Consider the following 23496-nt stretch of genomic DNA (forward strand, 5'->3'; position numbering starts at 1 on the left):
ATTTTTTTCTGAGGTCTTCCCACGATGTCAAGCAAAGAGGCACTGGGTTTGAAGGTAGGCCTTGAAATACATCCACAGGTACACCTCCAATTGACTCAAATTATGTCAATTAGCCCATCAGAAGCTTCTAAAGACATTACATAATTTTATGGAATTTTCCAAGCTGTTTAAAGGCACAGTCAACTTAGTGTATGCAAACCTCTGACCCCCTGGAATTGTGATACAGTGAATTCTAAGTGAAATAATCTGTCTGTAAACAATTGTTGGAAAAATGACTTGTGTCATGCACAAAGTAGATGTCCTAACCGACTTGCCAAAACTATAGTTTGTTAACAAGAAATTTGTGGAGTGGTTGAAAAATGAGTTTTAATGACTCCAACCTAAGTGTATGTAAACTTCCAACTTCAACCATAGCTAAGTATTTTAATAATAACACAGTTAAACATGGATGTTCTGATAGGAGCATGTCCTTACCTGTCGTGCCTCAGTGCCCTCATGTCCACATACACAGTAGTTGGGTCTGGTCCTGAAGTACCCTGCAGAATGACACCATGCTGGGGTTAGTGTCCGAGCTAAGATGTCTTTTACACTACATTACCACTAACACAGTACTATTAGATGCTACTAGCATGTTAGTGGTCAACGAAAAGCCTACAGTTTACACTGGTTGCGAATGGGAGCTTTGAGACAAGTCCAACAAACAATACAATGAAGAAATTATTCTACAAAAGATTCATACTGGGCTACTAGCTACAACACTCAAACTGAGATCACGGTGGTGGAAGACAACGATGAAGAAGCATGAAGACATTAAAACTCAAGCAAAAGAACAGGACAGAGCAGAAGTCAAATGACAAAGTGCATCACAAAACAGTCAGAGGTCATATCCAGTATGATCCACATCATGCAAACAGAAGGAAACCACAAAACTAAACAAAAAAAATATTTCGTTTTTTTTAAAGAGGAAAGGTAGGGAGGGAGGGAGGGAGGGAGGGAGGGAGGGAGGGAGGAAGGAAGGAAGGAAGGAAGGAAGGGAGGGAGATGTGAAATCCACTGAGGGAGGAGAAGAGAATACATAGCCATATGGAAGGAGTAAGTGCATAGAGTGGAGGTGGGCATGGTGATATACTGAATCATGTCTGAATGACACTTCAAATACATGAGAATACACAATCTGGATTTGTCCCTTTCAATAGACCGTAGAAGGCTTTGAAATCTGATAGTTCTGTAGAGGCTTGACTGCCCAGACACGAGAAACCAAGACCACAGTAGAAAAAACAACCTAATGTCAACATACATTACAGGCACAAAGGCACCAACTTGAACAGTAGTTTGTGTGTGTGATAGCAATAGCATATTTCTATCTTATAGGTTAGTGAACAACTAAATAACTAATTGGAAGAATAAAGAGAAAACAAACGCAGAATCTCAATTGCATTTCCTTGATTCCACTTTTCCCCAGCCTAACTCTGGTCCAAGGCATTACGTGCAGCTTGCTGATGCTGAGCCTTCCTCAACGCACTGGACCAGACCTATCCTCAATCCACTCCCCTCTCCTCCCCAGGCAGATTGCATTACACCTGTGATTCAGTAGCATGTATTAATAGTGTGGCCAAGGCTTCGGCAGAGGAAGCATCACCACCCAACACCCACCACCATAGCAGAGACAACCATAGAGCTGCACATGCTAGACTGATTCAGCCCAGCCATAGACAGCCAGCCATAGAGCTACACATGCTAGATACGGACTCAGCCCAGAGCACAAGGCATCATCATAAAGCAGTACGGTAGTCACTCAAATAATAGTCACTCCAAAAGTCACTAGTCACACCAAAAGTCACTACAGTCACTCCAAACTATACCCAGTCCTACTAATGTAGGACAATACTAAAATACTTATTATATAGCAAATACTGCAATCATACTACTACTAAACTTGTCCAGATGTGCTTTAGCCAACTATACTGAACAAAAATATAAACGCAACATGCAACAATTTCAAAGATTTTATTGAGTTACAGGGGTCGTGCATTATCACGCTGAAACATGAGGTGATGGTGACTGATGAATGGCACGACAATGGGCCTCAGGATCACGCCACGGTATCTCTGTGCATTCAAACTACCATCAATAAAATGCAATTGTGTTCATTGTCTGTAGCTTGACGCGATACGGGTGGTCTGCGGTTGTGAGGCCGGTTGGACATACTGCCAAATTCTTTAAAACAACATTAGAGGAGGCTTATAGTAGAGAAATTAACATTCAATTCTCTGGTAACATCTCTGTTTGGACATTCCTGCAGTCAGAATTCCAATTGCACACTCCCTCAAAACTTGAGACATCTGTGGCATTGTGTTGTGTGACAAAACTGCACATTTTAGAGTGGCCATTTATTGTCCCCAGCACAAGGTGCATCTGTGTAGTGATCATGCTGTCTAATCAGCTTCTTGATATGCCACACCTGTCAGGTGGATGGATTATCTTGGCAACGGAGAAATGCTCTCTAACAGGGATGTAAACACATTTGAGATAAATAAGCTTTTTGAGCATTTGGAACATTTCTGGGATATTTTATTTCAGTTCATGAAGCATGGCACCAATACTTTACATGTTGCATTTATATTTATGTTCAGTGTACATGGCACTACAACACTAGTTAGAAGAGTTGGCTAAAGCACATACCGATTTGGACCGGGCTAGTACTACACTACAATCGTTCCACAGGGCTAGAGTCGTATGGTGTTGTTTAACAGGTCCTCCGTAGTTAAGAAGTTGTATCCCCTCTCCAGCTTTCTAGGTCTCAGACAGACCCTTAAGGCAGGGGTTCCCAACCCTCTCCTTGGGGCTCCACAGACGTTTCACATGTTTGTTTTAACCATAAACTGACACACCTGATTCAATTAGTCAAAGGCTTGATGATTAGTTGACTAATTTAGTCAGGTTTGACAGTTTAGGGTTAAAACAGACATGTGAAACGTTGAGGGGGCCCAAGGAGAATGTGTGAGGGGGCCCGAATGATGTGTGGCAGTATTTATTCCAAACTAGAGGCCACAATTGACATGTTGCCTCTGCACAGGTTAATGTTTCTGTACGGCAGAGTTTTAATATTAAAGAGCTGACCTTTTCCAAGTGCTAAGAGCTTTGCTAAGAGTCTCATATGGCACCTTTAGACAATAGAACAGGAGTAGGCAACCCTGGTCCTGGAGTGCCACGGCACTTCATGCTTTTGATTTAACCAACTTTGAAGACCAGGTGTGTTGAATTCAGGCAATCACTGAACTATTCAAATTAGCTCAGTTGGTCTGGTGTAGTGCCTACCGCTGCAGTAGAACAACTTGCTGCTACACAAAGCCTGCATCCCAAATGGTACCCTATTTCCTATATATGGCACTACTTTTGACCAGAGCCCATTGTGCCCTGGTCAAAAGTAATGGTGCCATAGGATGCCATTTGGGACTCAAGCCTATTATAGCTCCCCAGAATGGCCACGGTTCTCTTTTCCTATCCAATGAAATTAGTCAACATCACCATACAGAGAAGCTCTCAATCAAACCCCTGTGAGCAAAGTTTTTCTCTTACAAATCCTGACCCCTCATAAGCAACTAAGGAGCCTTGACCATAGCTGTGCCTGGCTATGCTACTGATCCTGGTCCCTACCCGGTCCCCCCTGCCCTGTCCCTCCTACCCTGTCCACCCTATCCCTCCTGTCTCCTGCCTGCTTGCAACACCTGATGAAGAGGGTGATTAGGGAACATGAAAATCCCCTACCTGGTCAGCAAGCTTCCCCAGCCTGTGAGGCTATAGCAGCAGCAGGAGGAGGAGAGTGAAGAGGAGGTAGGAAGGAGAAATTAGGGGGTGGAGGGAGGGAGGGGGGTGAAGACAAAACCAAGTATGAGATATGTGGGTGGGGTTATGCAAAATAACAGGGGGGAGGGGGGGACGAAAATGTCAAATATAGAAATGGAAAAACAATTTTTTTTGAGAAGCAGTCTTAACTAATAAGAAGCTATGTTACAAACTGGGCTTATTAATAGCCAATAGATCAATGTTAGGTTAGAACATTTGGGGACATTTAAAATACAATAAGTTACATTTACATGATTACATCCATGTATTCTCAAGTTAAGAAGCATGTGTCAGAGGTAGCCTAATACCTTATTTACAATAACGTTTCAAAGGGAAAGATCTATACATGTTAAATAATTATGTTAAATACAACAAACATTTTAAACAGGCTTCTCGATTGGGCTTTTTATCAATCCATTCAGATTTCATTGGTTGATTGAACAGATATGTAGACCTGAAACAGGTGCAAATGGTATACTTATCACTATCTCATTGACATTTGAATAGTAAAGCTTACAATTTGATTTTATTTAAATAATAAAGCTTGCAAAATAAGTTGAATCATGTAAAAGAATGAGCAGCCCAAAATGAAAGCATGACATAGCAGCATGTGCAATGCTTATGGACAGCGGTGTTCCAGAGACATAGGGGACGTCCCAAATGGCACTCTATTCCCTATATAGTGCACAACCTTTGACCAGGGCCCATAGTCATGCACTATTTAGGTCATAGGGATACGCTGGGATACGCTGGGCTGTGTCTGGTAATTTGCTGTTGTTTTTATGAAAAGCAGAGCAGTAGAGAGGGTGAGATATGTACAGGATATCTATGTATGTTGGCTTTTCATCATGTAAACCCTGATAGGAGGATTATTACTGTAGGCCCCAGGGCCTGTAGCCAAATACCTGCTGGGAAAATCTCAACACTCCAAGATGCAGAGGAAATCTCAGACATCCCCATTTTCAGCTAGATCAGCTAGCATTATTGTACAACCCACTTTGTGCATACCAAATAGAACCCTATTCCCTATATAGTGCACTACTTTTGACTAGAGCCCTATGGGCTCTGTGTATGTAGGGAATCGGGTGCCATTTGGGACTCACTGAAGCCAGTGTAGAGAAACATGGAATTCCCCAAGCCCCCCAAAAATACAATTCTGCCTGCATCATGACCAGATGTGGAGAAGACTTATGTTGTTGGAGAAATAACCTGTGTTGTGTTTCCAAGGTATCATGTTTCTCATCAGAACCGCATGGTTGTGTGTGTGTGTGTGTGTGTGTGTGTAGGCTCACAGAGAATACAGTTGCTTCCCAGGTTAAGTCACACAAATACAGACTAATGACTATACTCCATTAAATTAAATCAGATTAATCTCTCCTACCCCAAAAAACAAACAAACCACAATGCAACTAGTGAGTTAACAACGTCTCTAAATAAAACAACAACCCATTTCCAACCTGGGGAATAGGCTATGCAAACGATACTGAAGGCAGAGAGAAGGACAACAAGAAACAGTAGCAAGCCTTTCAACTAACACAAGACTACAACAGAGCCACAATAGACACCCACTGGCTAACATGTATGAAAGAGCATGTTGTCTACTGTGGGTAGAAACATTGGTAATAATATCCATTAAAATGTGGGATGCAGACAGAGCTTTCCTTTTAATTCAGTCTATCAGAGTTCCACTGGCGACAGAGTGGGGGACAGACAGGGACAGCACCCAAAGTCTCATTGCCAAATACTGAGCTAAGTAAGAGTTGCACATTTTATACAACTTTTTGAGGGACAGAGAGGGATGGAGTTTGTGGACTAGAGCAGAGAGGTGGAAGGGACTGACTGTACCTGCAGACAGACGGCCAGATTGACTCTGCAGCCAAACGAGGTGCTGACTGCTCGTGGGTGGAGGCCCAGGTCTTTGAAGAGCTTGGAAAAGGACTGAGTCAGAGCTATCCTGGGTCTCTCCTCTGCCACCACCACACACGTCCTGACCCGCGACAGGTCCAGGCCTCGAGACTTATGGAGAAGGGGGAGGAACAAAACAAAATGCATTAAACTGGATCAAACCAGAACTAACCAGGCAAGATGAGTCTGGGCTGATGGACTAGATTGTAATCAATCAATAAGTCAATCAATATTTTTACATTAGTGGTTGTCACAAAGTGTTTTACTCTCAGATCATCACATTGCAATAACATTTGAACTTATCTAAGTATCATTGTTGTGGTGATTTGGCGGAAGGATACTTACTTTGAGGGATTCGGTCTGCAGGCCCAGGCCCTTGGTGCACAGCTCCATGACGCTGTAAGAGCAGAAGGTGTCCCTGACTTTGTATTGGCTGACAGCCAGCAGCCACAGAGCAGGGTTCACCTCCAACTCTGAAGGCGGGATCAGGATGGACTGGTGGCCGGAGTACACACTACAAAGTACACACAGGAGACAGAAAATATGAGCATACAAATACACATACACAGAGTGAATACACAAAGGTTACACAGAGTGAGTACACACTACACACAGGAGATGGAAACGGAGTTCCAACATAAAAACGTTACTCTTCACACCAGTGACATGAGCCATTATGTACTTCCGACGACTACCAATCTAAACAACACACTTCAATACATTATGTATTCAGTGGCACCATTTACAATGCAGGGCAGTGCCATTTCATCAAGGCCGAACCAACCTCTGTAGTGCAGCTAGCCAGTAGCTAGTGCATTATACACAATATAACAACTAGGGCTAGCTTTGCATAGGCATCAATCAGAAACACTCCCAATCTGAAACACACGCCCGCCATATAAAACAGCTTTGTTCTTCAGCAAGGGCCTGGTTTTTGGACAGACACCCGCTGATCATATTTCCATATGAAGATTTCACAAGTTGAGTGATGCCATGCCGGAGAGAGAGAGCTTCAATTGGGAAGGCAAATAGAGAGAGAGCCAGTGGAGAGTGGAGCAAAGCAGAGCAGAGCGTTGATACATCATCACAAGGAGACGGACGGAGGGCTAGGCTAAACACAGCAGAATAATGATACATCATCACAAGGAGACGGACGGAGGGCTAGGCTAAACACAGCAGAATAATGATACATCATCACAAGGAGACGGACGGAGGGCTAGGCTAAACACAGCAGAATAATGATACATCATCACAAGGAGACGGACGGAGGGCTAGGCTAAACACAGCAGAATAATGATACATCATCACAAGGAGACGGACGGAGGGCTAGGCTAAACACAGCAGAATAATGATACATCATCACAAGGAGACGGACGGAGGGCTAGGCTAAACACAGCAGAATAATGATACATCATCACAAGGAGACGGACGGAGGGCTAGGCTAAACACAGCAGAATAATGATACATCATCACAAGGAGACGGACGGAGGGCTAGGCTAAACACAGCAGAATAATGATACATCATCACAAGGAGACGGACGGAGGGCTAGGCTAAACACAGCAGAATAATGATACATCATCACAAGGAGACGGACGGAGGGCTAGGCTAAACACAGCAGAATAATGATACATCATCACAAGGAGACGGACGGAGGGCTAGGCTAAACACAGCAGAATAATGATACATCATCACAAGGAGACGGACGGAGGGCTAGGCTAAACACAGCAGAATAATGATACATCATCACAAGGAGACGGACGGAGGGCTAGGCTAAACACAGCAGAATAATGATACATCATCACAAAAGACGGAAGGAGGGCTAGGCTAAACACAGCGGAATAATGCATAAGGCTGCATTGGGTTCCCCCCTCCACCAGGGTGAACATAGCAGGGTTTCTTCAGATCAGAGAGGTACAGGGGTAGCTGTGTGTGTGTGTGTGTGTGTGTACGTGGACAAAGCAGAGCTAGATGTGAGTGTGAGGTGATGAGTGGGCAGTGAAGAGGTTAGGAGGGTCCATCTCTCTCTCTGTCTCACCTGCAAAGGCACCAGATGACGAAGCCCAGGCCACAGTAGGGGTCCAGACAGATAGCCACCTCACGGGAGGGGTACAGCTCACACTGCAGCTTGATAGAACGGCAGAAGGCACTGGTGGCAGTGTGAGACATCTACACAGTCGGGAAGACAAGAACAATCACAAACGGGTTACAAATGTAGTTTTATCATTCTACTTGGCAAGAGTTGGGGTCCTAGCCAATCGCTGTCCTTGTCAAGCCAAACATGACAACCAGTGACAAGGAGCTGGCATGATGGCTCATACAGACTGGTACTCTGGCTAACTTGGCTACAACACAAACCAACAAAGACAGGCTACATATTGGTATCATTTGTACCCATGCTGTCATCTCATGTGCTTTACCAAATTATAGCCATGTAAAGAAATGAAGCACAACATGACCGTGTTTCAGTCATTCATTAAAAAGGTTTCAATTGAACAGCATGAGAATTAGGAAACGCATTCCAGAAAACAATTCATCCAAATATTCTCATGAGCTGCTACTGTGAGTACCACTGCCTGAATCCTTGATCTTAATGAATGAATGAATTAAATGAGCTGCTACTGTGAGTACCACTGCCTGAATCCTTGATCTTAATGAATGAATGAATTAAATGAGCTGCTACTGTGAGTACCACTGCCTGAATCCTTGATCTTAATGAATGAATGAATTAAATGAGCTGCTACTGTGAGTACCACTGCCTGAATCCTTGATCTTAATGAATGAATGAATTAAATGAGCTGCTACTGTGAGTACCACTGCCTGAATCCTTGATCTTAATGAATGAATGAATTAAATGAGCTGCTACTGTGAGTACCACTGCCTGAATCCTTGATCTTAATGAATGAATGAATTAAATGAGCTGCTACTGTGAGTACCACTGCCTGAATCCTTGATCTTAATGAATTAATTAATTAAATGAGCTGCTACTGTGAGTACCACTGCCTGAATCCTTGATCTTAATGAATGAATTAATTAAATGAGCTGCTACTGTGAGTACCACTGCCTGAATCCTTGATCTTAATGAATGAATTAATTAAATGAGCTGCTACTGTGAGTACCACTGCCTGAATCCTTGATCTTAATGAATTAATTAATTAAATGAGCTGCTACTGTGAGTACCACTGCCTGAATCCTTGATCTTAATGAATGAATGAATTAAATGAGCTGCTACTGTGAGTACCACTGCCTGAATCCTTGATCTTAATGAATGAATGAATTAAATGAGCTGCTACTGTGAGTACCACTGCCTGAATCCTTGATCTTAATGAATTAATTAATTAAATGAGCTGCTACTGTGAGTACCACTGCCTGAATCCTTGATCTTAATGAATTAATTAATTAAATGAGCTGCTACTGTGAGTACCACTGCCTGAATCCTTGATCTTAATGAAGGAATGAATTAAATGGCAAAACAATGACTCAACACAAGCGGCTGTATATACGGTGGGTTAATGCTGTCAGAACTGTGTGTGTGTGTGTATCCTCTCTAGTCGATATAAAGCTGTTATTGTCCCATTATTAAACAGTAGTTCCACTCCAGCCTGAGACCTTGTTAAAGTGCAATCACAGCTGCATCCCAAATGACACCCTATTCCCTATATTGTGCTAAGGTCAAAACTAGTAGGGAACAGGGTGCTATTTGGGACCCAGACCAGTGGTAGGAGCAAACATATATTCACACAGAGGCCCAGATTCAGGGTTTTGTTATGGTAATTAGTGTACAGCACGAAATACATTGTTATTTAGCATTGCTGAACATCCCAACAAGGCTATTTTGTTTTAGTAAACTACATAAGAGAGCCCCACACACCACAACAATTCTCCCCCACCACCTAAGACAACACTATTTCTTCAATGTGTTTATAGCAGGGTGGGGAACAGAATAGACAATCGCCTCTTGATGAAGATTAATACCCGCTTACAAAACAGGAAGAAAATCCACTAAGCCTTCGTCCACTGAGGAACTGATAGCAAATCTTCCCTTATTGACCAGTGAAAATATAAATCTTTCACAAGATGCTGTTTCACTGGATTTCCTACTGAGCTTCGTCAGACAGACAAAGGTTTCAACAAGGCCAGATTAACTGTGAACAAGACCTTCCATTGTATGGGTTTGGATCTGTGGCACCAGGGAGAATAGGCATTCTGAGTGAGCACTGTGCAGTACAGTGAGATTCAGCTTTTCATCCACAGCAGAGGGCTGGGATCAATAACTGCTTTCATGTTTTTGAAATGTCACCACTATCTTTTCACTCAGATGATCACGTTCAAAGTGTACTTCACACAGCTTGTTCCTGTTTCACTTCATATGCTTTTCGAGATATCAGCCTCCCTGATAGGAGAACCACCTTCTGGTTAGAAGTGGTTTACCTTCACTCCTGCTAGCATCCCTGTGGTGGACACACTGAAGTCCAGGTAGGCCAGTGTGTCTGGATTGGAGGGCTTGTACAACAGAGGAGGTTTCTTCTTTGGCAAATCATCTAGAGGAGCGAGAGAAAGGAAAAGACCACTGTTATCACCAATACCATCATACAGTGAGTGCACTTGGAAAGTATTCAAACCCCTGGACTTTTTCCACATTTTGTTACATTACAGCCTTATTCTAAAAACAATTTCATTAAACTGGTGTATTTTTTTCAATCTACACACAATAACAAAGCAAAACTGTTTTTTAGAAAGTTTTGCAAATATATATATATATATATATACATACATATACACACATATACAGTGCCTTGCGAAAGTATTCGGCCCCCTTGAACTTTGCGACCTTTTGCCACATTTCAGGCTTCAAACATAAAGATATAAAACTGTATTTTTTTGTGAAGAATCAACAACAAGTGGGACACAATCATGAAGTGGAACGACATTTATTGGATATTTCAAACTTTTTTAACAAATCAAAAACGGAAAAATTGGGCGTGCAAAATTATTCAGCCCCTTTACTTTCAGTGCAGCAAACTCTCTCCAGAAGTTCAGTGAGTATCTCTGAATGATCCAATGTTGACCTAAATGACTAATGATGATAAATACAATCCACCTGTGTGTAATCAAGTCTCCGTATAAATGCACCTGCACTGTGATAGTCTCAGAGGTCCGTTAAAAGCGCAGAGAGCATCATGAAGAACAAGGAACACACCAGGCAGGTCCGAGATACTGTTGTGAAGAAGTTTAAAGCCGGATTTGGATACAAAAAGATTTCCCAAGCTTTAAACATCCCAAGGAGCACTGTGCAAGCGATAATATTGAAATGGAAGGAGTATCAGACCACTGCAAATCTACCAAGACCTGGCCGTCCCTCTAAACTTTCAGCTCATACAAGGAGAAGACTGATCAGAGATGCAGCCAAGAGGCCCATGATCACTCTGGATGAACTGCAGAGATCTACAGCTGAGGTGGGAGACTCTGCCCATAGGACAACAATCAGTCGTATATTGCACAAATCTGGCCTTTATGGAAGAGTGGCAAGAAGAAAGCCATTTCTTAAAGATATCCATAAAAAGTGTCGTTTAAAGTTTACCACAAGCCACCTGGGAGACGCACCAAACATGTGGAAGAAGGTGCTCTGGTCAGATGAAACCAAAATTGAACTTTTTGGCAACAATGCAAAACGTTATGTTTGGCGTAAAAGCAACACAGCTGAACACACCATCCCCACTGTCAAACATGGTGGTGGCAGCATCATGGTTTGGGCCTGCTTTTCTTCAGCAGGGACAGGGAAGATGGTTAAAATTGATGGGAAGATCGATGGAGCCAAATACAGGACCATTCTGGAAGAAAACCTGATGGAGTCTGCAAAAGACCCGAGACTGGGACGGAGATTTGTCTTCCAACAAGACAATGATCCAAAACATAAAGCAAAATCTACAATGGAATGGTTCAAAAATAAACATATCCAGGTGTTAGAATGGCCAAGTCAAAGTCCAGACCTGAATCCAATCGAGAATCTGTGGAAAGAACTGAAAACTGCTGTTCACAAATGCTCTCCATCCAACCTCACTGAGCTTGAGCTGTTTTGCAAGGAGGAATGGGAAAAAATGTCAGTCTCTCGATGTGCAAAACTGATAGAGACATACCCCAAGCGACTTACAGCTGTAATCGCAGCAAAAGGTGGCGCTACAAAGTATTAACTTAAGGGGGCTGAATAATTTTGCACGCCCAATTTTTCAGTTTTTGATTTGTTAAAAAAGTTTGAAATATCCAATAAATGTCGTTCCACTTCATGATTGTGTTCCACTTGTTGTTGATTCTTCACAAAAAAATACAGTTTTATATCTTTATGTTTGAAGCCTGAAATGTGGCAAAAGGTCGCAAAGTTCAAGGGGGCCGAATACTTTTGCAAGGCACTGTACATACATACATACACACACACACACACACACACACACAGTGGGGAGAACAAGTATTTGACACACTGCCAATTTAGCAGGTTTTCCTACTTATAAAGCATGTAGAGGTCTGTCATTTTTTATCATAGGTACACTTCAACTGTGAGAGACGGAATCTAAAACAAAAATCCAGAAAATCACATTTTATGATTTTTAAGCAATTAATTGGCATTTAATTCCATGACATAAGTATTTGATCACCTACCAACAAGTAAGAATTCGGGCTCTCACAGACCTGTTAGTTTTACTTTAAGAAGCCCTCCTGTTCTCCCCTCATTACCTGTATTAACTGCACCTGTTTGAACTCGTTACCTGTATAAAAGATACCTTTCCACACACTCAATCAAACAGACTTCAACCTCTCCACAATGGCCAAGACAGAGAGCTGTGTAAGGACATCAGGGATAAAATTGTAGACCTGCACAAGGCTGGGATGGGCTACAGAACAATAGGCAAGCAGCTTGGTGAGAAGGCAACAACTGTTGGCGCAATTATTAGAAAATGGAAGAAGTTCAAGATGACGGTCAATCACCCTCGGTCTGGGGCTCCATGCAAGATCTCACCTCGTTGGGCATCAATGATCATGAGGAAGGTGAGGGATCAGCCCAGAACTACACGGCAGGACCTGGTCAATGACCTGAAGAGAGCTGGGACCACAGTCTCAAAGAAAACCATTAGTAACACACTACGCCGTCATGGATTAAAATCCTGCAGCGCACGCAAGGTCCCCCTGCTCAAGCCAGCGCATGTCCAGGCCCATCTGAAGTTTGCCAATGATCCAGAGGAGGAATGGGAGAAGGTCATGTGGTCTGATGAGACAAAAATAGAGCTTTTTGGTCTAAACCACTCGCCGTGTTTGGAGGAAGAAGAAGGATGATTACAACCCCAAGAACACCATCCCAACCGTGAAGCATGGAGGTGGAAACATCATTCTTTGGGGATGCTTTTCTGCAAAGGGGACAGGACAACTGCACCGTATTGAGGGGAGGATGGATGGGGCCATGTATCACCTTCCCTCAGTAAGAGCATTGAAGTTGGGTCGTGGCTGGGACTTCCAGCATGACAACGACCCGAGAAGCATCTCAAGGTCCTGGAGTGGCCTAGCCAGTCTCCAGACCTGAACCCAATAGAAATTCTTTGGAGGGAGCTGAAAGTCCGTATTGCCCAGCGACAGCCCCGAAACCTGAAGGATCTGGAGAAGGTCTGTATGGAGGAGTGGGCCAAAATCCCTGCTGCAGTGTGTGCAAACCTGGTCAAGAACTACAGGAAACGTATGATCGCTGTAATTGCAAACAAAGTTTTCTGTACCAAATATTAAGTTCTGCTTTTCTGATGTATCAAATACTTATGTCATGCAATAAAATGCTAATTAATTACTTAAAAATCATACAATGTGATTTTCTGGATTTTTGTTTTAAATTCCGTCTCTCACAGTTGAAGTGTACCTATAATACACATTACAGACCTCTACATGCTTTGTAAGTAGGAAAACCTGCAAAATCGTCAGTGTATCAAATACTTGTTCTCCCCACCGTATGTATACACACACACACACACACATTATATATATAAATAAAAACGAAAATATCACATTTCCGTAAGTATTCAGACCCTTTACTCAGCACTTTGTCTTCTTGGGTATGATGCTACAAGCTTGGCACACTTGTATTTGGGGAGTTTCTCCCATTCTTCTCTGCAGATCCTCTCAAGCCCTGTCAGGTTGGCGCTTGGCATTCAGGTCAAAGAGTTCAATCGTGGTTTCATCAGACCAGAGAATGTTGTTTCTCATGGTCTGAGAGTTCTTTAGGTGCCTTTCGGCGAACTCCAAGCAGGCTGTCATGTACCTTTTACTCAGGAGTGGCTTCCATCTGGTTCAAGAGTGACCATCGGGTTCTTAGTCACCTCCCTGACCAAGGCCCTTCTCCCTGATCGCTCAGTTTGGCCGGGTGGCCAACTCTAGGAAGAGTCTTAGTGGTTCTAAACTTCTTCCATTTAAGAATGATGGAGGCCACTGTGTTCTTTGCCTCAAAACAATCCTGTCTCGGAGCTCTACGGACAATTCCTTCAACCTTATGGCTTGGTTTTTGCTCTGACATGCACTGTCAACTGTGGGACCTTATATAGACAGGTGTGTGCCTTCCCAAATCATGCTCAATCAATTTAATTTACCACAGGTGGACTCCAATTAATTTGTAGAAACATCTCAAGGATGATCAATGGAATCAGGATGCACCTGAGCTCCATTTTTAGTCTCATAGATTTGTAATAAATGTGCCAAAATGTCTAAAAAAATGTTTTCGCTTTTTCATTCTGGGGTATTGTGTGTAGATTGATGACGAGCATTTTTTATTTAACCCATTTTAAAATAAGGCTGTAACATAACAAAATGTTGGAAAATGTTAAGGGGTCTGAATACTATCCTAATGCACTTTAAGTAGACAATAAATTATATTTCTGACATAGTCATTTGTCTCGATTGGTCGCAAGATCTTTGTGTCGGTGTCTGTTGTAAAGAAGCCCGCACTTCTTCCAGAGCCTCTGGCTGAGGTGGCTAATGGATTCTCTCTGAGGCGAGTGATGCAGCGTGGGTAAATGTAGTCTCTTACCGGTGTCCAGGACAGGAGGCCAGGTTCTGACGTCCACTGCTGCCGACGCCTCCTTCGACCTCAGCAGTTTACAGATCACCGCTGTGGTCATCATACACGCCGAGCGGCTCACCTGGGGGCACACACACGTTAGGAAAGACACACACGTTAGGAAAGACACACATGTTAGGAAAGACACACACGTTGGGACACAAACATGTTAAGAGACCCAAGTGCATGTTCAAACACACACTCATGTACGCACCTGCACACGCGCACTGTAAAATGCTCCAGAAATGGCCTATGAGTGAGAAGGGAAACTCCTGCTCTAATATCACCTCCTACACGGTGCGTCACCTTTTATATTTCCCTTCTCCAAATAAAAGGTCCGTTGTGATGCGATGACTTGACACATGGATGTCAACGAGGCACTTACCTCTACGATCATCTTCACCGTGGGCAGAGTGGTGGCGATGTTCTGGGGGTGCGGAGGTCGCACGGTGATTGGCACACAGCCCGCGTACAGGCACCCGTAGAACGCTGCGATCAGGTCAATCCCTGCATGAAGGACACAGAGAAAGAGAGAAGAGGAATGGAGTGAAGAGGAGGGAAGAGGAATGAAGAGGAGGGAAGATAAGTGAAGAGGAAAGACGAGTCAAAAGGCATAAAGAATATTAGTTCCCATCCCTCTGTCCATGAGGCCCCGTGCTGAATCTGAGCCAGCCTCCAGACAGACAGACAGACAGCTCTCAGGACAAGGTGTAGTATTGAGCTGGCTGTCCTAGAGACAGTTAATTGAATGGCTCTCAGGCAATCACCCTTGTCGGGATTTGTCCTGCATGACTGAGTTTCTTCATTATGGACCTATGGTTCACTCTGAACGCTTGAATGTCCCTGGCTCCCAAATGCTGATGGAGTTCCAAATTAGAGTTCTACCTTCTAAAACCTGGAACATTCAGTCCTGTCTCTCGCCAAAGGCCTTAAAAATGGATTTTTTTGAGTCACACAGTGTGTGCCATTAAAGATCAGCACAATCTTGCTGGAAGTACTATTCTATCATAGTGGGATGTGGCTCAGGCCCTCTTGTCTTGTCAGCACTGAATGCTTCTAGGTTGATGAATGACAACAAGAAAACAGAACCTATCCCATTTGGGCGCCAGTGGGGTGTAGATGTTTAGATGTTTTTTTTATTGTAGCGACACATGATGGGAAGGAAATCTTAGCTTAGTTCGTCATCGCTTATTTATGCTGTATGGATGAGGTAGGCAGCTAACCGAAAGGTTGGAATGGACAGGGACATGTTATTGTGATGCACAATAACTGACAACACACAAACCCAGTGACAGACATGTCGTGTGTGTGTGTGTTTGTACACCAGACATACCAGGGGGGTAGACGAGCGCAACGTGATCCCCGTCCTGCAGGTGTCCTCGCTCCGCCAGCATGGTAGCAATCTTCTCTGCTCTCTTATGCAACTGGACACATGACAGCGAGCTGGCTATCGTCCCCTGTAGTCACACACACACACACACACACGCACGCGCACACACAAAAACACACAGAGAGAGAGAAAGAGTGACAGAGAGAGACAGAGAAAAACAGAGAGAGAGATAAAGAGACAGAGAGAGACAGACAATCAGAAATGACCACAGATACAGTGTCATGCAAAACTGCTGAATCAATACTAGATAGCAAGAAAATTATGATTTACAGTCAACATTTTCAATGGGTCTTTGATAGGGCTACTTCAAATAAAATCCTGATGTGTTTCTCTAACAGCCGGCAACAATGCCGACTATTTCAGTTGCTACTGCTATGTTTACAAAACATGTTAGGAGTCAGGTGTGAACAATCACAATACAGCCAGACCACACCTACCCTTGAGTTGAGCAGTGTGTAAAGCACATGGTCTGGAGTGGTCTGGGCCCTCCATTGTAACACTTCAGAGAGAAAGAGGAACTAAACAAATAGAAAGAAAGAGGAAAGTAAGCCTGCCGCTGGATGCCCAGGTCACACTGAGAGGAGGGGACATTCTGACTCAGTGTTAAAATTAGACAGGAGGACAACCAGGTGTCACAAATCACACCCTATTCCCTGTTTAGAGTGCACTACGTTCACCCAGGGCATGCATGGGGCTCTGGTAAAAAGCAGTGCACTATATAGGGAATAGGGTACCATTTCACAAAACATGTTAGCCTTTTGAGGAGAAGATGTTACAGTCCTTTTCATATTAGAAGGTGACACGCTGAGTTCTTAATAAAACAGCATTCTTGCAGCACAATGAACTGCACTCATAATATTTCAACCCTGAGAGAGAGAGAGACAGAGAACGATAGAGGGAGAGAGAGAAAGGGTAGCCAGCACACAACACATGAGCTCCATATTGGTGCAGCAGATATAAAAGACAGTGTGAGGAATGAGAAGGGGCCAAGCGTGTCTCAGCTTTATGCATTTTTCAAAGTTTGATCCGTGGGGGCAGTGGAGGAGTAAATAGGTGTAGTGTAATTCATGTCAATTGCAGTTTGGATCTGTGGGAGGCACGGAGCAGGACAGTTAGGAGTCTGTAGTGTAATATTGCCTGTCTTCATGCCTGGTTTTATAGTGATGAATTAGAAATACAATATGCACCGTTTTAATCCACCGGGTCCAACTGCTACAGATAGAGGATCACAGACGACAGGACTTACAGTACTTCGCTGCTCTGAACTCCAGGGCCTGAGCAAAATCCACCCACCACCAACAGTCATCTTAGCATGTGTGTCTAGTTTTTGAAAAAGGCTGTGAAAATTAGAGCCGTTGAAAGTGTTTAGTTTTACACTAGGGCTCTTGCCATTAAGTAGGGACAGATGTTGTCCTGTTGAAACACAGTCATTTGATATTTCCTGTCTAATTCCATAGGAAGGCCTGTTTTCAACAGAAACACAAAACAGACTACTTCCTGTGAACCCCGTAAATGTTCCAAATTGCACCCTATTCCCTATATAGTATACTACTTTTGACCTGGGCACATAGGGCTCTGGTCAAAAGTAGTGCACTACAAGTGAGGGGCTGCCTGAGACTAAGTGAAGCCCTCTCTGCACCCAAACAAACATTAAGACAGGAACTTATTCCAGTCTGCCAACACCTCAACAACATTAGGAAAATACAAACACTTTCCTGATGAAAACATCACTCAGGAACTTGCCATTAGCCCTGTGGATAATTTAATAAAACCAATGTATTCTGTTCGCTCTCTGGTCACAGGAAACCGTCCCACTACTGTAGAGGGGAAACTACATATCTCTGGATCAGTAGGAGACCGAGAGGCCCAAGCTTCATCCCAATTGACACCCTATTCGGTATATAGTGCACTACATTTGACAAGAGCCTATAGGCTTGGGTAGTGCTCTACATAGGGAATAGGGTGCCATTTGGGATGCAATCCCGGTATTGTCAGAGTTGCGACAGCTAGAAGACATAGAGACTGATAGAAAGTGCTGAGCTTTGTATTGAACTGTGACGACCCACCCTCTCCTCGGAGATTCCCCCAGTGCTCCAGTGAAGCCTGAACCTTCCGCTCAGTACAGAATAGTACAAAGACCTTTTGTCTTTAATCAGCCCAGGCAGTCAGTGTCTGTCTGTAACTCAGATTCCAGGGCCTAGGTTAGAATCAGCAGAGAAGAGCTTCATCTGTTAGTTAAAAGAGTCTGTGACTCCAGAGTTTAAGAGGATCCGCTGTCATGATCAAAGTGGATAGCTTAAGAGTCTTTAGTGTTATGTGACGAGGTGGTCAGTGGTGTACGTTTTCAGCAACAGTAACATGAAGTTTACCACAAAGTATTAGTTGCCCTAGCAACGCTCATATTGCATACATTGTTAAAACATGCTAGAGCAGCAACCATTACCTACCACACATGGCTAGACCCACCCAAAAAATCACAACATTTTATATAAGGGAAATCGAGCTACGGAGAATAAGAAAAACCCATTCACACAGAGGGCCTGATTTTCAGATGGATGAGCATACAGACAGAAAGATGGTCCATCCGGGTGCATTAAGGTGATGAAGAGAGAGAAGCAGCAGAGATAGTATTATGGTTTGGTTGGCATGCTGAACAGAACAGAGGAAGGGATACAGAATGATGGTTGCTAGGGGGATTAGATCACATGAAAGTGTACATGAACAGTCTGAGTCAGAGGAATCCGAGCCACACCACAAACAATTTCTGCATCCCAAATGTCACTGTATTCCCTATATATATTGCACTACTTTTAACCAAAGCGCTATGGGCCCTGGTCACAAGTAGTGCACTATATAGGGAATAGTATGCTGTTCGGGATACAAGCCAATGTGTCCTGTCCTCATGAGGGAAAGTAGTAACAGAAGAAATCTGTGTCTGTTGTGTTGTCACAGTTGTTTGCCTTGTCACTTCACATTAGAGGGCATACTGCCTAAGTGGCAGCCAGATGGGGTAAATGATGAGATTTTTCTGAATTAGAGAAAGTAGAAATCAATTCTGTCTCCGCTACGCTACGGCTACCCTCACCGTCGTTCAGCGCCACCAGCCAGGCACTACACATTTCTTTATTAATAATGACTTTCCACACCACTGCCATGGTAAAAGAAAGTGCTATCAAATCTAGTCTGACAAATCACATAGCTACACACCCTTAATGTTTGTACACCTCTATTGACAGGGGTTTCGTCCTAAATGGCAGCCTAATCCGTTTGTAGTGCACTACTTTTGACCAAAGCCGTATGGAACCTGCTCAAAAGTAGTGCACTATATAGGGAGCCATTTCAGATGCACTCAGGTTAGTCCTAAAACCCTGAGGGAAATGTTCTGTTTGAAGGTAAAGTGAATGAAAACAACCAACCAAGACAACACAATCCTTCACCCAGACTAGTCTGTTTACTAGTCTGATCTGACATCCACTATGTGGCCTGTCTTGGGAAAACCTGACCTAAATGTGAAGTAAGGGCTTAGAGAATCCCAGACGAGATCCCAGTCTGTGTGACTGGGATGTTGATGAAGGGATTGTTCAAACACTCTGTGGAAATAGAGGGGAAGCAAAGGAGACAAGAAACCTGGAAGCCTAGTGTCAATACATAGAACCACTGCGAGAACACACCAAACTGTGTGCCAAATGGCTCCTTATTCCCTATATAGTTAGTGCACTACTTTTGACCAGGGCCCATAAGGATAGGGTGTCATTTGGGGTGCAGTCCATGGGTACACTTACACACCCCATTATTAGGTATCTCAGAGACAGAGAGCCTCTTACACTTAAGGCTATGAAATCGAAGTGAAATGTCTTACTGTGCCTACGAAATATCTTAAAGTGGCCTGTCTCTGTGATGCTTTTAAAGGATTTGTTCCATATTAGTCCTGTAACAACATCCGTCTACTGTTACCAGTACAGTTGTAGTCTTTAAATTGAGTCTAACGCAGACAATACATCTGACTGGACAGCAGAGCTATGGGGCTGTTGTCGGTATTACTCCGTCCATATAAATGCTTAGAGATCATGAATGAAAGAATAGAATTAGAAAGATCATATATAGAAAACAGAGGATGTTACATAAAGCATTCAAATGACTTGAGGAGACTACAGATGAATAATGGTCGAACTACCACTACACTGTTGTGTATAAGGGGGTCAAACGAGCGTAGATGGTCAAATGAAACATGAAGAGCGTGCCAGATTAAACCGGGCCAGGATGTGTCCCAAATGGCACCCTATTCTCTATACAGCACACTACTTTTGACCAGGGACCATAGGGCTCTTGTCAAAAGTATTGCACTATGTAGGTGAAAATAATGCCATTTGGGATGCATCATCAAATTCAGCTAGTGGCCCACAGTCGATGGTTTAATGAGTGTGTTGATGAAAACCAAGCCCTCAGAGAGCCACACACACACCTTTCTTGCCTGATCATTGTCTTCCATCTGGCCCAAGTCCCTGCCACTAGCCTGGGCAATCCTCTTCCCCGAAACCAGGTTCCCCACCATCACAGAGGCAGGCCCGATCTCTGTGGACAGAGGCATAGGGGTCAGACATACATACCTACACAGTCACACACACACACACAGTCACACACACAGTCACACACACACAGTCACACACACACAGTCACACACACACAGTCACACACACACACACACACACACACACACACACACACACACACACACACACACACACACACACACACACACACACACACACGGGGGTGGTCTATATCCCTGGCTGTGATCTGTAGTGATATACACTGGCTCACATTGTGTGTGTGCAGTGAATTCCCCCTAATCCCCAGAATACATTTACAGTGACAGGGTGGGCTGAGATTGACCTTGTGTTCAGAGGCAAATGGAACTGAATGGGTGGGTCAATTGACTGGAGGATTCTACTCTGACAGAGTGCCTTTCAGACAGAAATGTCCAGAGAAACTTGTGCTGCAAAGGAAGATCTATCTAGGAGGAACACAGTCTAATGGAGAGAGGTGACAGCTGAGATACGGGATGGAATGTGTTGGATCAGATGGGAAACATGCTACAATAGTCATCGGACCAGATTACAATACACTCCCTGTACAGTTCTCAATCTGCATGATCTTAGTTCTACACCTCATCCAACGTTATAAACACATATGAAGAAGTTGAAATAAATGAATGTAGATATCTCTATCTCCCTATCTGAACAGGTTTTCAAATATATAAATCTAATATACATCTAAGTGAATCTAATTGCAAGTTCTGAACTGACTTCATTGCACCCAATAAAACCACACAAACTAAGGATTTCAATTCAACAAATGAACTATCAATCCCCTAGGCAGACCCACTCAGGATGGTGTGCTACGGTGTAACAGTGTCTCACCTGGTTGTTTCTGCCGGGGCTTGGGCAGGTTGGTGACACAGGTATGAGGGCACATGAGGACGTTGCAGGGGTGCAGGGAGCCCTCCAGGAACAGCTGCTTGGTCTCTGACAGGTGGATTCCCCCCAGAGGGGTTTTAGGAAGGGTGTTGGAGGGGACCAGGGCCAGGCAATACACCCCAACCTGGTGGATCCCATCTATGGCCTGTATGGGGAGGGAATGATGGGAGTGAATGAGAGAAGACCGACAGGCCACGAGCTTCAACGGCGCGTCAAATGAGTCTATTTGTCTTGCATCACCGCGAAGCAATGCTGGTAAAATGAGCTGATAAACTGTCAGAAAATAGACTGTTACGTCTGGAGTTGTGAAATGTGTCTATTTAGTGTTGATACGTTTAACTGCCAGTGCCAATATTATGTTTAGGCTAGTGCTTATGATACACGGTGTAGCAATGCAACAACATTGTATACATTTATCAACTGGATTGTGTTTCGGAATTATAGATCATGTTGTCAATTTCATTTCTTACCAGTAGGCTATCACTGTCTTAGCTTACAGCCAATTTGGTTGATGACGTTCAAACAGGGTGCATGGTTAGTGTGTGCCTTAGAAGAACTGTTATGATCTCCGCTATGCTAAGTAGACTAAAGATGTACTTGAAAATGTATTGGACTGTAAGATATGGTTTATCAGTCAAATAGGCTACATATGAAAACAACTGCCTACCTGTGTTGATTTCAACCACAGGCATATAGCCTAGGCAGGCTACGGCTGGAAAACTCAAGGAATGCCCATTTCGAGAAACAATACAACTGTTTACTATGGATGTTCAAGACAATTACAGTGGCATATGCGACGCACTGTATCTGAACTGACACTGTCACAAAAATGTTGTGTGGTCTGGGATTTAGGGTGATGTGTGCCCCATAGGCCTCAGGTCAAAAGGAGTGCATTATATAGGGAATAGTGTGCCATTTGTGACACAATCAGATAGACCTACAGCAGTAAAGACATACCATATATCGCCTGCATGTGGAGGAACAGTGATTGTTAGTGTTTGAGGCATGCAAAGTATGGCTAATGGACAAATCCTCACTGCCACTTAAGTTACATTCTCACTTGGTCTCCCATTGACATCAATACATGACTAAGTGAATATTCGACTTAAGTGGAACTAGGTGATTAGATTTGGCTACATACAAGTCGTAAAGGAAGTACAGACATCAAGGTCATGTGTAACTGGATCAAGAGGAAGATAACATTTTTTACTACAATCATAAAGCTGCAGAAAGATGTAATAGAGAACCACAGTCTCTTTAGCAATGGACAAGAACCTAGAGGGCTGGGTTACAGTACAGGGCTTTACATCAGTCTACTGGTGTGTGTGTGTGTGTGTGTGTGTGTGTGTGTGTGTGTGTGTGTGTATACCTGCAGCACTCTACTCATCCACTGAAAGCTGTCCTCTTCTGTAGAATCAGGTCTCTGCTCTGCCACCACCACAATCCTCTCATCATGTAACACAGTGATGGAGAACACTGCTATCCTGGAGCACAGAGAGACAGGAGACAGACCATATAATTACATATAGAATGACTTATATGATCTCTATGAGACCAACACTGTTAGCACACTGCTATCCTGGAGCACAGAAAAACAGAGAGACACAGACCAATACTGTTACCAACACAGCATTAGCAGAGACACACAACATCAATCAATCAGCTACAGTCACCATACTTTATTCATTAAGTAGTGTCAGGAGTTTTACCAGTCCACTTGACTTGATCAAGAAATTTAACCTATATCTAGGGTCCAGAGTCTATTCTATAACCTATATCTAGGGCCCAGAGTCTA

At 43.5% G+C, this 23496-nt stretch overlaps 1 protein-coding gene across 32 annotated transcripts in view; it reads right to left on the minus strand.

The window, feature by feature from the left end:
* LOC110508187 (disco-interacting protein 2 homolog C) overlaps positions 1-23496 on the minus strand; it is a 254241-nt gene that overhangs the window by 18589 nt on the left and 212156 nt on the right. For 11 of the 32 annotated variants that reach the window (XM_090224797.1, XM_036967145.2, XM_036967142.2 and 8 more), the window contains 13 exons: positions 23071-23185; positions 21645-21846; positions 20687-20796; positions 16662-16742; positions 16168-16291; positions 15220-15341; positions 14805-14916; positions 10181-10290; positions 7788-7918; positions 6097-6265; positions 5692-5862; positions 3769-3798; positions 475-536 (listed from right to left, as the gene is read on the minus strand). In XM_090224797.1, coding sequence (XP_090080923.1) covers positions 475-536; positions 3769-3798; positions 5692-5862; positions 6097-6265; positions 7788-7918; positions 10181-10290; positions 14805-14916; positions 15220-15341; positions 16168-16291; positions 16662-16742; positions 20687-20796; positions 21645-21846; positions 23071-23185 — 1539 coding nt within the window. The remainder of the gene's footprint in view (positions 1-474; positions 537-3768; positions 3799-5691; positions 5863-6096; positions 6266-7787; positions 7919-10180; positions 10291-14804; positions 14917-15219; positions 15342-16167; positions 16292-16661; positions 16743-20686; positions 20797-21644; positions 21847-23070; positions 23186-23496) is intronic. The other 21 variants (XM_090224813.1, XM_090224811.1, XM_090224806.1 and 18 more) reach the window with 3 other exon arrangements.

This window comes from Oncorhynchus mykiss, chromosome 28 (genome assembly GCF_057628025.1).
Source record: "Oncorhynchus mykiss isolate SJ-2025 chromosome 28, ASM5762802v1, whole genome shotgun sequence".
NCBI lineage: Eukaryota > Metazoa > Chordata > Actinopteri > Salmoniformes > Salmonidae > Oncorhynchus > Oncorhynchus mykiss.